The sequence below is a fragment of the Synchiropus splendidus genome, chromosome 5 (genome assembly GCF_027744825.2).
Source record: "Synchiropus splendidus isolate RoL2022-P1 chromosome 5, RoL_Sspl_1.0, whole genome shotgun sequence".
Classification (NCBI taxonomy): Eukaryota; Metazoa; Chordata; class Actinopteri; order Syngnathiformes; family Callionymidae; genus Synchiropus; species Synchiropus splendidus.
Window position 1 is genome coordinate 27,922,059 of NC_071338.1, and position 15,656 is coordinate 27,937,714.

General features: G+C 42.0%; 1 protein-coding gene across 3 annotated transcripts in view; it reads left to right on the plus strand.

Annotated features, from left to right (window-relative positions):
* The window catches only part of furina (furin (paired basic amino acid cleaving enzyme) a), a 68,505-nt gene that overhangs the window by 46,781 nt on the left and 6,068 nt on the right, over positions 1–15,656 (plus strand). For all 3 annotated transcript variants that reach the window (XM_053864339.1, XM_053864338.1, XM_053864336.1), the window contains 9 exons: positions 1,893–1,981; positions 4,522–4,694; positions 5,796–6,008; positions 7,355–7,455; positions 9,183–9,286; positions 9,391–9,508; positions 13,676–13,855; positions 13,937–14,061; positions 15,479–15,601. In XM_053864339.1, the coding sequence (XP_053720314.1) occupies positions 1,893–1,981; positions 4,522–4,694; positions 5,796–6,008; positions 7,355–7,455; positions 9,183–9,286; positions 9,391–9,508; positions 13,676–13,855; positions 13,937–14,061; positions 15,479–15,601 (1,226 nt within the window). The remainder of the gene's footprint in view (positions 1–1,892; positions 1,982–4,521; positions 4,695–5,795; positions 6,009–7,354; positions 7,456–9,182; positions 9,287–9,390; positions 9,509–13,675; positions 13,856–13,936; positions 14,062–15,478; positions 15,602–15,656) is intronic.

The following is a 15,656-nucleotide window of genomic DNA, read 5'->3' on the forward strand; positions in this document are numbered from 1 at the left end:
TACATTTAAATGCTTACTCCCCCCCAAAAAAGATCACAACTTTTAGTACATTAACCTTGACAGTTTTTGCAAATGCAAGATTTTTAATTGGAGATGTTTTGTTTATTACATGGTAAAAACCTGGCGCCTAAAGTGATTCATTATATGCTCTCCAAGTTAATCCCTTAAAAACCATGTTGTTTTTTCGTCAAAGCATCGCTGAAATGTTGCGCAAGCTACTTGTGAATGGGTCCTCTTCACTGCAGTGAATACCTGATGAGCCTTATATGCCAACATCACAGTGTCCAGATGTGACCTAAAATCAACTAGACATAAAATAACCCACATTGTTTGGACCCTAGAGAGATGAGACTATGAAGCAATTTCAATATCCTTTCTCCTCCGCAGAACTTTTAGCTTTAATTTTGCAAGTACCTGCTGCATAGTCAGATTAAAAACCAAGAGCCTTACCTTTTAACAGCATTAGTATTCCACAAATACCCCCCGTTAAGTGGCTGCAAGGTCCAAGACAGAATTTTAAACAGTCCATTTTGTCTTGCACCTAAACTGCTCATCACTCTCTGCCCAATACACCCGTATGCTACAACATGCAAGAAAAGTTTGAATCCCTGTGTTGGCTGCTGGTCCGAGTCGTTTATGTTTCCTAACTTTGGGATAATTCCGAATGTAGACAGTATAACGACTGCCCCCTCTGCTTCCTAAGAATGAAGTAACTCCCAATTGAGGAAATAATGTTGGTAATTATCAATTGTAAAAATTGTGGCCAGAAAGAGATGTTTGAGACTGAATAACTGAAGTCCTAAATAACTTGATTCCATCAATTCATTATCTGTTAAATACTCATAAATCGCTGATCACTGTCCCAGGTGGATAACTCAGGTCCAGATGTTGACTATCACCCACACATGAGTAAATCAATGGAAGATGTTTCTTGCTGTGCTGTGGTGTGGTGATGGCTACCACAGATGGACACAATTAAAGCCTGCTGGCAGAAATGATTCCTGTCGTCTAAAACCTCCACTGTGTGTCTTCTGTCCTGATCTGGCACAGCGTGGCTTGGCTGTCTTTTCTCGCCAGCATTCCTGTTTTTGGGGAATGGCTTCTATCCAGTGTGGATTGCAGCCACAATTTGAAGGGCAGTAATCATGTCTACCCATCTGGCTGATTCAGGGAATGCGTCTGATGTGACTGTGAATTTAATCTCTTTTTCCACTTCCTTTGGAAAGAGTTCTTGGTATGTTTCTCCGAAGTATTTCTGTGATTATCTTCAGCCCAAGACAATACAGGGATTTAAAGGAGCCAAGACTAGACTTGCAAGAATTAAAATCTGTTTATTAATTGTAAAGATGTTCAACTTCTCCAGTATGAATTAATTCCTGAAGATGATTGAAAGCATCTCTCTTTGTAATTCTGCTCCAACTGCGGTTTCACTACAGGTAAATGTGTGCTCAAGTTTGTTACAAAACCATTAAAGAGTTTTTTCACACATTTGTCTGACAGACCTCAAGGTTTGATTCGTGGCTTGCAGTTGAAATGACAGATCTTGTTCGTAATTTCCTTTTATTTGATTTGTTTTCCTCCATTAAATCCCAACTATGTGGTGAGGTCGAGGTTACAAAAGCATTTACGCCTCAAATAATGTAAGCAATACTCCAATCAATCTCTGACTGACACCTGGTAATTAAAGTTTATTTTGTGGAATCAACGCCAGCAACCTGCCTCTGCGTTTATTTTCCTTGGTCTACTGCTTAACCACTGTTCAACTGCTCTACACAGAACTATCCTTCAACAAGTGCCGGCACCTGAGGGTGCAATGAAATGGTGTAATGAGATAAGTAAAAGCAGAAAAGGTTCTGATTTATTTTCTCTCCCGTGATTTTCCCCTTTCTTAGGCACGGAACACGATGTGCAGGGGAAGTGGCCGCTGTAGCCAATAACGGGATCTGTGGAGTTGGAGTGGCTTACAATGCCAAAATTGGAGGTACATTTGCACTTTTGCATTTCTTTTGAGTTTTTCCTTTCACAATATTGTGGACTGCTGCTAGAACTATTAGCAAATATAATACCTTTCATAAAGGGCATGTCTTATTTAGTGATTCTGGGACTAGGTAAACTAGTCGTGCAGAGGCCGTACCCAACTGCAGCATTCAGTGCTGAAATATACTGTATTATGAAGGGGTAGAAAATGTACCAGTTGGTGCTCAGTTAATTGAAAGAAAAACTGAGTTACACTCCCCATGACTCTTTATGATGTACATTTTGTGTTTAAAAGAGCAAGTCCATCCAAGCCTTCAATCCAGTTCAATCTTTATAGCTGCTTCTCGATTTGATTAGTATCATAGTTTGAGGTCAATTATTGGCAAATGCATTCACCTTTGAATAGTAAAAAAAAACACGTTGTTCCACTGCTTCACTCTGCTGTCAGCCATGCTGCTTTATTTACTGCTGGAACATGACATCATGACGTGGACAGACTGGCCAACTCAATCGATTGACGTTTATCAATATAAAAGTGCATTCAAACACATTAATAGGCGATGAAATGAAATGCATGACTTTATAATGTTGATACAGTCGATATATTGCATTTTAAAACGATTTTAGGTCCACATATGTTGTTCAGAGGGCCAACATGCCCAGCACAGATCGATGCAGTTGGATCGTAGAGAAATCGATACACCAATCTACTAGATCAATTGCTACACTCTTACTGGATAGCTTTAATGTTACTTCCTTATGTGTATTTGTGAAGCATACTTTGTGATGCATTAGACATGTTCATTTTAATGTTTATATTTTTGAGAATATAGTATGGCGATAGAGCCTTTCACAACAATTTTGTTTGTGGTTTCCTGAAAATTGTTTTTTCCCCAACTTCTTCCACTAGCTCCCTTGTTAGTTTTGTGACCCGGGCCGAGATGTAATAACAGCAGATCTTTGTTTTGCACCGCACTTTGTCCGAAAAACCAATAAAGGAAGACACTTTAATAAGCTGAAGCTCTGAACTATTTGTATGCAAAGATGCTCCAGTTCTGCCGAGTCTTGGGTCAGCAAACGGGTTTGGCCAGTCCAGAGCAGCCAGTCTGTGTTCTCCTTCCAGCCACTATGATTCATGTTTATGACATGGGTATTCAAATACTTTGCATTGTTATTGTCACAACAGTGCTGTCAAACAAACTCACAATTAGAACTTATTTGTAATGATTTCATGAGCCAAACCAGATATTAGCATTGATTTTTCTTTCTGGTTGAGAACCATATGCTCAGGTTTGGATGGTTTTGCTACTTATTCCTGCTGCAAACGCCGAGGGTTGTCAGTGTAATTTTCCGGCAAATTATTAGATTGCCCTTGGTCTATGATGCAATACGTTGATATGATCACTATTGGACCACATTGAAGACGATATAATTCCAAGAGGCTGGAGAATCACAAGCGTTTAATTTTAAATAAAAGCTAATATCACATTTTTTTTTCTTTTTAAGAAAGAAACCCACCACATTAAAAATGCATTACTAATAATTGTTTGAGGATGAAGTGCTTCGAATGCATTTTTTGTTTGTTTGAACTCATACTAATCACTACAGTACATATATAAGCACACTATCCCAAATAATAATTCAAAATGAGGCACCAATGCTTCCAAGTATTTCAAATGATTTTCTTGAGGCTCCTCAGCGCCCTTGCAAAAAAAGTACCACTCACACATGCCCTCTGCAAGTTTGGCACTTCTGGAGGACTTCAAAGTGCCGCAGCTCCATTACTCAAACTTCCATATAGCAAAATACTTGAACCGCACTGCATCAAAGAGGGAAATAACCTTGTAGATTACTCTGTATAATTGTAAGTGTAAGAAGTGGACTTGCAAAATCAAAATGAAAAGACACTTTCATTATTTTACTACAAATTTCCGACATTTCAGAATGAATGTCTTCAGGTCTACGCCAGTTAAATTCACCATCCGTTTCTGTCAAACATGTAAGAGATGGCTTACTCATGGTTTAGTCAGAGAAGTTAATGGAAGCCTGGAGGATGTAGTTCACCAGGAATGCAATTGATGACCCTGCATTACAGTTCATTTTAAGTAGTATAAGTCACTGCCAGTGGAAAAGGCATCTGATATACACAAGTGGTGTGGGGGGTCCATAAAAACCTGACAGCGCGGTCACAAATAACAAACTCACCTCTTGCTATAATTCAGCCTGTGCTGTGCAGCTGCTATAAACAGCAAAAATGCCGAGTAAGTACTTGATAAATATTGGGCTTCCCACCAAAGCCAGTCATTTGCATCGTTTCTTTTGCAACACAATTTGACATTACTCTGAATTTTGATGTTGTGCAAAGAGTATTCCTGTTTTCCATAAGAACGATCTACATTGGAAATTTTCAAATGAAGGTTGATATTGTACTGATTTCTCACAGCTCAATCACCAACACCTGAACAATTAGTGAGCTGTCCTTCCGACTAAGCATTTAAAGTGAGATAGATGGTGTGCTATATTTAACTCTGTTTTCATGCACAGGCGTGCGCATGCTGGACGGTGAGGTAACAGACATGGTGGAGGCCCAGTCTCTCAGCCTGAATCCACAACACATTCAAATCTACAGTGCCAGCTGGGGCCCAGAGGATGATGGCAAAACTGTGGATGGCCCCGCTAAACTGGCCAAAGAGGCCTTTCTGCGCGGCGTCACAGAGGTACGGACTGGTGTGTTTGTGCGAGGCCAAAATCATTTGCTGTGCATGTGTGTGTGTGTGCGCGCGCCTGTGTGTTCTCTTTCAGCTGCTCGTAATTTAACTGTTCATGCATGAGAGAACACAAGCGCTAGCAACAAAGCCGTGAAGGCACTGACAGTTTATGAATGAGCGGGTGCATCCTCTGCTTGACGGGAGCAGGGAAATAGAATTCCTCATCTAGCCAAATGAAATGAAATTTTAAAAAGTCATCAAAACACAACCCTTTTCAGTTTGGACATAATGAAAATCTCATTCTTACTGTTCAACTTATAATGCCAGGACCCCCAGCGTAACAAGTGCCACCTGAGCTCCTGCTGTCAATGGTGTTCCCTATCTGCAGTGGTTACTGCTTGCTAGAACACACAAAAGCTGGTGGCTGCGATGTAATGGCTGGACAGTATATACTCCTGGTGCACCTTTACATTACGAGCCACATCAGTCGCAACTTAAGCGCTAACTGTAACCGTTCTTCCTACAAAGTTGAGATGAAACGCCTCACTTTAGTGAACCTGATTACTACAGTGTTCAACGTTATAAAAGTCAAGAATCAAAAAGACCACCGGGTAAGCGTTCACATCTGCACTCCAGTAATTGAACATCCTGTGTTGCCTGGTGAAGGATTCAGCGTTTGTGCTGTATAGCTGAACAGCACTTTTCAAAGTGACATATTGAATATCTGCCGCAGTGACAACCGTGTCAGCGGATGGTTCATATCTGGAATCAATCAATCTACAGCAACGCTGACACTTGGTATAATAACAAAGCTCTCGGATGAATATCATTCCACTTCAACCACTGAGAAGATTCATTGCAAAGAGCTCTTGTCATTTAGTGCTCTTTGTTTTACGCTGCTGTCAGGCAATATTTAAGTTAGGATGTGACCATCCTGCCCTCTGTGATGTGTGGCGAGTTTTAATGGGCTCTGATCTGAATTTGCCATCTTCTAATTGGTGTTTTAGTTGTGATTGAAGAGGGTTTGGTTCTCTCCTGATCTATTTTAGTTTATGAATGAATCTCCGGTTGTCTATTTATGTCACGGTAACAATCTTGAATGCTTTTCAGGGCCGTGGCGGTTTAGGCTCCATCTTTGTGTGGGCTTCCGGGAACGGAGGCAGAGAGAAGGACAGCTGTAACTGTGACGGTTACACCAACAGCATCTACACACTCTCCATCAGCAGCTCTACTCAGAATGGCAACGTTCCCTGGTACAGCGAGGCGTGCTCCTCTACCCTCGCCACCACCTACAGCTCTGGCAACCTGAACGAAAAACAAATAGTGAGTAATTTTGCGCCTTCTTTTATCGGCCCAAAAATGACATCAGTTAACAGTTTCCTGGAAATCTTGATATGTGTTACCTATATATTCTCTCCAAATGTCACCTAAAAGCTCAAGGATATCCACAGAGTGTGCTTAGGTTTTCTCTAGAAAAGAATTAAATGCAGTCTTGAATGGTCAAGAATAGAAGGGGGAAAAAGTATATTATAAATCAAATGTTATTTGTCCAGCAATTGTGCCAACTGTTTTAATTGATCCGATTTATTCTTACTCCGTTTGTCACCGACTCATATTGACCTGATGGCAGACAGAGTGTGGTCTTGCTGGCTTAGAAAGAAGCAACACTGTCGTCAGGGGGAAACGCCAAGAAAACATGTCGATACAAGACATCCCCTTCTGTCTCCTGTTCCGTGGATTTTCTCTTTAAGTTGTCGTGACTTGCATTATGGGACTGGCATTTTTCCCCTGGAAAGGAATAAACAGATTAACGTCACAGCAATTTGAGGAGTATGTGACACATCCTCATGCACATGTGCGTGCACACACATGCTCAAATATCTGGTGCATTCTGGAAAACCTGGATGGGCAGCTCCTGACAACTTCTTGACATATCGCTGGTCCCACGGTGCCGCACTGCTGTGCTCATTTAATAGTGCTGTCACTCACCAACCTGCAAATGATACATTGAACCCGAGTTCCCGCGCTGGAGGAATACTATTACTGTCCATGTTCATAATCTAATTAAGGGTGCCCCTATTTCTCTTACATTCTGGTCATATCATGTCAGTATAATGTTGCAGAGTGCTAGAGTATAGTTGCACACTCCAGGTTACGTTTTGGTTTGTCTCGTAGTTCCCACTAATGCTTGTTAAATTATTAGACACATTCTTACTCTCAAAGGTTCCACTTTCTCGAGTTTAAATGAGCATCATCAGTGATCTTTAAATATAACGGTAATTAAATATGTCCTTACTATTGAACACATCTGACGTCCCCGGGCTGGTTTGCAATTCGCTCTTTTACTTATTGAGTTTTTCTGCTGAAGGTTACATTTTAGGATGCGGCTTCATTATGCCAAGTTGATACCTGCAGAGGTAATAGAGGTGTGAAGAGGGTGTCTTAGTAGGGCAGCGTAATCTATATCCGCTTTTCTTTGGGTCCTTATCTGCTGATTCTGCAAAGCTTCACTTTGTATTCATGTTACCACTGTGAAAAACACAGTGGAGCTGTCCTCTTGAACCACTGTCTTCTTTTGTGTGTCACTCGGGGAGTGAGCTTTATCAGTCTGGTTTTGAGAAACCAAATCTCTCTGGTTACTGTTAACGTCTCGTTTCTCTTCATTTTAGGTCACAACAGACTTGAAATCTAAATGCACAGACTCCCACACAGGCACGTCGGCCTCCGCTCCACTGGCTGCTGGGATCATCGCTCTCGCCCTGGAGGCTAAGTAAGTGTTTATCAGCATTTTGCAACGCTCTCAAAAAAGCTTTCTGAAGGTCCAGTTATTTTGAGTTGAGGTCTTCTGCTTAGCAATTCTGATTAGCATATTTCTGTCAGATCGCAGTGATAATGTTGTCCCTTACACACCTGTAGGCTTCTGGTGCTAAAGGTGATCACCATCAGTTATCAGGCTGCTTTAACATTCTGTTGGTTTCTACTAGTAGTACTTTGTCCAGCTATATTTATATTACAGTTTTTTTAAAAACTGAACTCCTTATATCCATTCAAGTATTCGCTCAGGAAATGTTAGTCTAAGATCCTTATTTTACTATATAACCCTACAATTTAGACAGAAAATAATAAATATACCCCATTATTGGTATACCTATTATAGACCCTATTAATATTACCCCATGAATATTTTTTAACATCTGTTCTTTGATGCACAGCTATTTTTACATTTGACCTCAAATTAATGGTGATGAAGCCTGATTTTATGAGTGTATATATATTTTTTATTTTATGAGTATAGATATATTTTAGTGATGCACCCTGATAAAACAAATCAACGAAGGAACTAACAATTTGATATGTGAGTGAAAACGCTTATGTTGAGTATTAGTCAGACATTCTCAATAAATGTTGTTTGGTTGGTTGGTACCCATTGTGAAGGGCTTTGACAAATGCATTTACTTAGTAGTTCAAGGTCTGACTTTCCTTCATGTCTTTTGTACTTTTTGGGGGTTTTGACTTGGAGTCATTATGGTCTTAAAAAAAGTCACCATCACATTTGTTTTGTTGTAACCTGCCGAGACCCTGCAATGGTTGTGTTGTGTGTAATATCACTTGAGGCACAAAAGAAATTATTTTTTGTTTATATGATTTGTTTTTTTTTCATGAGGAAAATGTGGAATATTTATTGTTGCTACAGGAGCTCTGTGTATTGAGGATCCCAGAATTGCTTCTCTTTGATTCACTGGATCACACAGGAGCTCTGGCTATTGCTGCACACCAGTCACCTCTGCTACTTTAGAATTGTTACCCAGTCACTAAAGAGTAACTCTGCAGCAGATTGCACTTCAAACAAACCTCATTTACAACCCAGAAATTTAGCTTTAGACTTGATAAATCAAACTGCCAGTCAGTGCGTACAGCTACTATTTCATCTATTTCGTTTAACACGCTCAGTTTAGTCAGGATGCTGGGTAATGCTGATGTATAGCACCTCATCCACCAGGACGTAAATCATCATTGTGATAATGCACAAAACTATTTATCAGATATAAGGGGATATCAATATATTTCACCCTTTCAATAAATTACTTGAATCTATTCCCACTGTTCTTTTCCAATTATAGCCCAGTTGATGGAAGGTCCAATCATTGTAATCCAGTCAAGCGGCCCAAATTAGGAGACAAGCAGAATAGAAAGTTGAGTAATTAGTGGCCAGCAGAATCCTGTTGACGCGAGACTGATTGAAGTGCATTTTCTGCATTTTTCTTCGTTAAAAGAAAGTTACCAACAGCCTATAAGTTAACGTGGCATGACATGTTTTTGTACATTTCTCAACAAGCTGCAGGCAAGTTGAAGAAAGCCTCAATATATTACTGATGTTTTCTCTGCTTTGCCACGGGGCAGAAATTACTGAGGATTTACTGTGTATTGGGAAATGATCTTGGGTGCTTTTTCTTTGAAGTCTTTATTAAAAAATGAATTCTTCTTCTCCCAATCCAGTAAAAACCTTACCTGGAGGGACATGCAACATCTGGTTGTGCGAACTTCTCACCCTGCTCATCTTCTCACCAATGACTGGAGAACCAATGGTGTTGGCCGCAAAGGTATGTCCTTCCCAAACCCTTTTCTGTGTATTCTTCAGATTTCTTGTAGTTTATCATACAATGTTTGACTTGAGGTGTAATTATGGTTTTACCTCCCTCTGCAGTCAGTCACTCGTACGGCTATGGTCTATTAGACGCCAGTGCAATAGTGTCTTTGGCAGAGACTTGGACGAATGTTGGGCCACAGAGGAAATGTGTCATCACCATGGTCAGCGAACCGAGGTCAGTGAATGCCCCAGTCACACACTGGAAAGCTGACTGGCATGTACCATATTAATTCACATCTTAATCCTGAAGGGTCAGTTCCTTGTTTGATACACTTCAATCAATTTGCAATGCTGCTTTGGTGGCATCGAATCAAATACACATGTTTACTTCTATCTATAGGGATGGGTGATATGGACAAAAAAAAAGTCGTGTACGAGAAGTTATCACCCATCCCTACCTCTAGCTACACTTGGCAAAGTCTTGTCGTCCTGTGGAGTCGACTGAGATACTTATCGATCAGGGGTGGCAAACTGTAACACTACAGGGCAGGTGTGGGTGCAGACTTTTGTTGCCACCTCAGACTCACAATCAGCTTTCTGAATACTGCAATCAGTTGATTGGGAGTCTGGTGCTGCTTATTTGGTTGGAACACCTGCAATCTCTGCAGCTCTTTTGTGTAGCTGTTTGGCAGCCTGTTTTGGATCAGTATGGAATCTGGTTAGGTTTTTTATGTTTTTATTTCCAATGTTTGAAGCCCATTGCCAGTTTTAACAGTAAGTTGAACTGATGAACATATGAGTCTCAGCAATTTGTCACACAGTGCTACAATTTGTCACCGATGCATGTTTTGATGATTTGGCATACGCTGAACCTCAGTGACAGAGTCTCTGTAACATGCTCTTTGGCCTTTATTGCTTTAACTTAGCGAAGAAAAGTGAAGAAAATAAAAAAAGAGAAGTGAAGAAAATAGCTGAGCGGTTGCTGCTTCTCTGGTTCTCTGCATTTTGTGCTCCATGTTTTCCAGCGGTACTGAAATATTAATCTGAAAGGGCCACAAAGAATTTGTTCATCAAGTCAAAGGGCCTTTCATTGAAGTTGGACAGGCGGCATGCATTACGCGTTACACTCAGAACACCAACAAAAAAATAAACAGGATGCTGTTTCATATTCGAGGTCGTCATCCCAGCTCTCCTGGCTTATTCAGCACGTGGGTGTTGTGCTGGTTGGAGGGAAAATAAATGCACATTTACGCTTTCAATGGTTGATTTTTACTGTTCACACTCCTTTTGGCAGTGAACTTGGTATGCGTCTGTGTATGTACATACATTCAATATGTGTCAATAATTCAGCATTACTGTGGGTTTGTAAGTAAATAAGACTCAGATGATGAATATAAACTTTGAACCCTACTACATTTAACAAGCTTTCACGCTTGGACTTTTATTATTCGTTTTTTAAGGCTGTTGATCAGAGCCAAGGCATTTTTAGCTTTTCTGGTTTGTACCGATCCGCCTGTCGGTCTTCTCACTGTCAGTTAGAATCACAACGATGTATTGTGTGAGGCTCAATGTGTGAAGAATGCTCAGAAAAAATATGCTTAAAACTAGTATAAAATAGTTTTTCAACCAATTTTGTAACATTCTCAACTGTCAATAAATCTGCGCTCTGTCTCGCTGTTCTGTAAGCTCATAGCTGCAGCTGTGTGCACTAAGCTTTTCTTTTGTTTTCTGCTTTCAGGAGTGTTTTGATCTCATTGACTGTTCAGGAGTTATTGTCTTGAAAATGTCCCCATAACTCTGGAACCTTGCGGCTACTCTGAAATTTGCTTTGTGTTTGTATGGTTCTCGTACAGAAGTGCTGGGGAGTACAGTCATGTGAGGGCAAAGCCCTGGTTCCTTTTCTTTCAGGAGGAATTTTCTACTCAGGAAAAACCTTCAAGGAGTTAGGCTAATTGAAACTGCCCATGTCAAACCATGTCAGCAGCAATACAATCATCAGGAGGGGTTCAGGAATTACAGTTCGGGGAGCACGAATAATCAGCTTCTGGACTGGATGCAGCCCATGGGCTCACCTGTTGAGGATTGTACTGAACATATAAACCAACATCTGTTTTTATCTGCGTCTGCTTTTTACATTCCAGCTTATTGTCACTGGCTCCTCCAGGTGGGCTACAGACCGACTGGTTTGTGTTTGTAGTCTGTATGGAAACAAAAATGGTTAATTAAAATAATCATATTTTGGGGAGCGGTGGGATTCCTTTTTGTCGCTAGGAGCATATCTAGGTAATTGTCTCTCAACAAGACGATGGGCTCATTGCTGATGAGAACCATTAAAGCAGTATTAGTATTCTGTCGTGAATTAGCGTTCCGTGGTGGGGTGTTTGCGTTCAGCGTGCTTTTGGGTATTCAAGCAGCTAACTTGAGATAAAACAAGTAAACATTGTAATTGAATAAAATGATATGTTGTGTTGCCTTGCTAGGACTTCTCTTCCTGTGTTGTTGTCATTTTGAGCTGACTATGTTGTCATTCCATTAGCGCAACAAATACTTTGTGATTAGTGAACTGCTCACAGGGGTGGGGCATTTCCATTTTTGCTCTGTTGGTGGGTGAAGCCTGTTTTCCAAGAGACGCCATCTGCTCATTCTTACATTTACAATGTTGTAATTATATTGTACGTTGGGTGTCCACTCTCGTCTGTGGCAACAATATGATGCGACAACACGCTGGATGTTCCTCCGGTGAAATAATAATGTGACAATCCGTGTTTCCTTTTCTCAGGAAGGAGTCGATTATTTCGCCTCCATCCCCGTGTTTCCTTTTCTCAGGAAAGAGTCGATTATTTCGCCTCCATCCCCGTATGCTCTCTCTCCTTGTGACACTGTTCACTTTATTATGCGCTCACTGTCACTGAGCTCTCCGGGTCTAAGGTTCTCTCATTTACTACAGCTCCGAGACTGTGAGCAGATGGTCTGGGCATCTGGGAGCAGCAGTCAAGGCAGGCCATTCAATTTACATCTCGGCTGTTTAGCTGACTCGCTCATGTAAAGCGACTAATAACGAAGTGTGCAGGTAGAGTGCCATTGTTGCTGATCGGCCATCGTAACATCATTAGTTTCCCCCCCAAAAGCAAAGAAATGAGAGGCAGTGCTGTAGCAGGCAATTTTCCTCCTCTGCTTTTACATCCATGCATTGATGAGGACGACTGTTGCCGCGACTTAAAGTGACACTTCTTTGTACTGCACGCAGACGGGAGAGTTTCTACGCTTAATTTGATACTGCGAGAAACACTCCACCAGCTGTCTTTGTCAAGACACTTTTCTCATTTCTATGATCTAATAGCTGACCTTTGGCAGCGAGAAAATCGCAGAGAAACCGTGTCAACGCAGCCTCGGCTCAGAGCTGCACAAGCGTTACAAGAATTGATGAGAAGAGGCTCCTGATAGAAGGCGAGATGAGGACAATTCTCAAACCTTTTTCGTCAAACGTGTAGAGTCTTGTTTGACATTTGCAGGTGCAACTCAACTTGATACCACAGAATTGCAGATATCTCTTCAAGGGGTCTTGTCACCATGTAAAGAATTTGAATCGGCCCTGAAACACCTCATGAACGTGTATTAAGACTGAAACACAAACAAGATACCAACAACACTATTGTTGCATTCCTTCCATAAACTTGCGACCTCAACTTTCACAGTTGTCTTCTGGTCAACCACCTGAGATCAAATATTTTTATTTAGTGGTTAAAGACACGGTGGCTGCCTCCAAAGTGGTCTCCTTTCCTGGTTAATTTATAATCTCATCTTTAACCACAGAGTGTTTCTGTGAGTGTTTGTTTGCTGCTTACACTGGTCCTACTAATTTGCCCTTTCCCAGGCCTAAAATCACAAGCGTTTGTTGAGGTCAAATCCTGGTGAACTTCAACAGCAACAAAATAACTGGCTGACCTCTGAAACCTGCACCCAAATGTTTGGAGAAAACTTTGCAGCTTGTTGTTTGACTTTGATTCTAATGACAACAGGTCAAGGGTAAAGAGTTTATTTATTCACGAGGGCCTGACAAGGTGTGGTAGATTGGAAACAATTCAGCAGCAGGTTTGTTGTTTGGCCAAGTGGCGCCTCTGAAGCCCAACACCTTCCTTCTTATAATTGTCGTGGGTGCGTGTAATCTCCTAAGCGGATTTGGATTGGCCGTGAAAAGGTGGCGGCTTTATTTCAACCGAGGACACTGCAGCTACAGGTTGTGAAACTTTAATCCCGTTCGACGCCACAAACTTCACAGCCACAAGCTAAATGACACACTTGCATAGTCATGAGGCGCTTAATCCAGGATTGAGAAAAGTCAGTCTGCTGATCTCCAGCTGCCACGTCTTCCTGCATCTTACACTTCCTTTATGTTGGACAGAAACATTGCCAGCCACCTATCGATCAACAAGAGCGTGGACGCCTGCTTTGGGACAGACAGCCACGTGACCTCGCTGGAGCATGTCCAAGCTCGGCTGACCCTGTCCTACAACCGGCGGGGAAACCTGGCCATCCACATCATCAGTCCTGCCGGCACACGCTCCACTCTGCTCCACCCCAGGTACTCCCACACCGTGAGAACCACATCCTCAATTTGTTAAGCACAAATCTGTTTACGCACTGGCTGGCTTTGTTCCTGCAGGCCACATGACTACTCATCAGAGGGCTTCAATGACTGGGCTTTCATGACCACACACTCTTGGGACGAGAACCCCAAGGGGTCGTGGATTCTTGAGATCGAAAATGTGGCTGGTGCCAGCGACTATGGTAAACCATCTCACTGTGGTGATAAAAATGGAACTGCTGTGTGTCGTTGTTGCCTCCTCTCTTGTCCAATATATGGCTTGATCCGACAGTGTAATGCCCATGAAGCAGAAAGTAAAACCTCACCAAAGTAAATCTTTTGATTCAGCATCCCTCCATTGTAATTGAGGACATGCCACCTTTCCATTTACAAGTAAATAAGAATCATTTCCATTAAACTGTTGAGGCAGAAGACAAGCATACTGCTGTTCCAGCTGCATACCAGCCATTCATTCAACGTCATCTAGTTATCTAACCCAAGAAAGGCGGTCCAGACTTCCCGCTCCCCAGAAGCTCCTCTAGCAATCCTGTGGTCATGCAGAGTTGTTCCCAGGTCAACTGGGAGATGTCATTTGTCCCGGAGCCCTGTTCCCATCTGTACATATTCATTTGGGTATGCAATGAAGGCCAGGAGGCATCTAGGAGACTAGATATCTGAGTCACCTCAGCTGGCTCCTCCTGAGGAGCCGTGATTTCACTTTGAATCTTGTAGATAGGGCTCAGACACTCTGTGGAGGAAACTCATTTTGGCAGTCAGCGTTCCGGTCCCCTCAGTCCAAAGCTCAGGAGCATTGAAGAAGGAAGGAATGTAGATTGACCCGTTTGTCGATGACTTTTGCTTCAGTTCTTTTCCGATACTTGTAAATATTGACCTTTGTAACTCTGTCAGTATCTCTCTGGCCACCCAGTCAAGTTTAGACCTGATGACTTGTGGCTGGATGAGGAGACATAATTAGCTTTTATTTTAGCTCCTTTCACTTTGAGCTGTTATCCAGAGTCTAAAGGTGGGAGGAAGAACTTCAAATTCCTTCTAGCAGCTGTGTCAGATGACAACGTGTTTTAGAGAGTGAGCTGGTGGGGATTAGGTGTCACCTGTATCTGCCTTCAGCCTCAAGAGTCACTTCCATCAGTCCTGTGACTGCTAATGCAAAAATGGTGCGCTTTCTATTGTCTGTGTGCGACGGCATTCTTTGTCTGCATGATGGGCTCACACCCCATTCCCGAGCCCTTACAGACGCATTCACTTGGAAATATCAAATACCATGTAATGTGTCTGGTGAAGTGAGTCTAACATGACGCACCGATTTACATTAATTACCCGTCTATTTTTCTTACCCGTCACTTGTGGAGAAGAAGCCACCAACAGCTGTTAGACTTTGGTTACTGCTGTGATTGCTGAAGTGGAACCCTTCAAGTCCCCCAACTTGAGGCGCTCGCTTCAAGGGGCTCTTGCGGAAATTGTGTTACAAGTACTTTATGTTTACTTCACTGAAGAAAGAGGCGACATTCATCAAATGAACCCTGGAGCACAGCCACCATCATATAAGAGACAGGCCCATCTCTTGTCTTCTTCATTCCTCTTTTTAATCTCTCCACTCAGGCACACTGACCCAGTTCGTCCTGGTCCTGTACGGCACTGGTTCAGGATTTTCCAGCACCTCTGTTAAGCCCCAGTCTAGCAACGAAGGCTGCAAGACCTTGGACCTGCGGCAGATATGTATCGGTGAGTCTCCTTCTGTTTGTGTTTAGATGATCAGACATGATCCTCACAGGTTGTC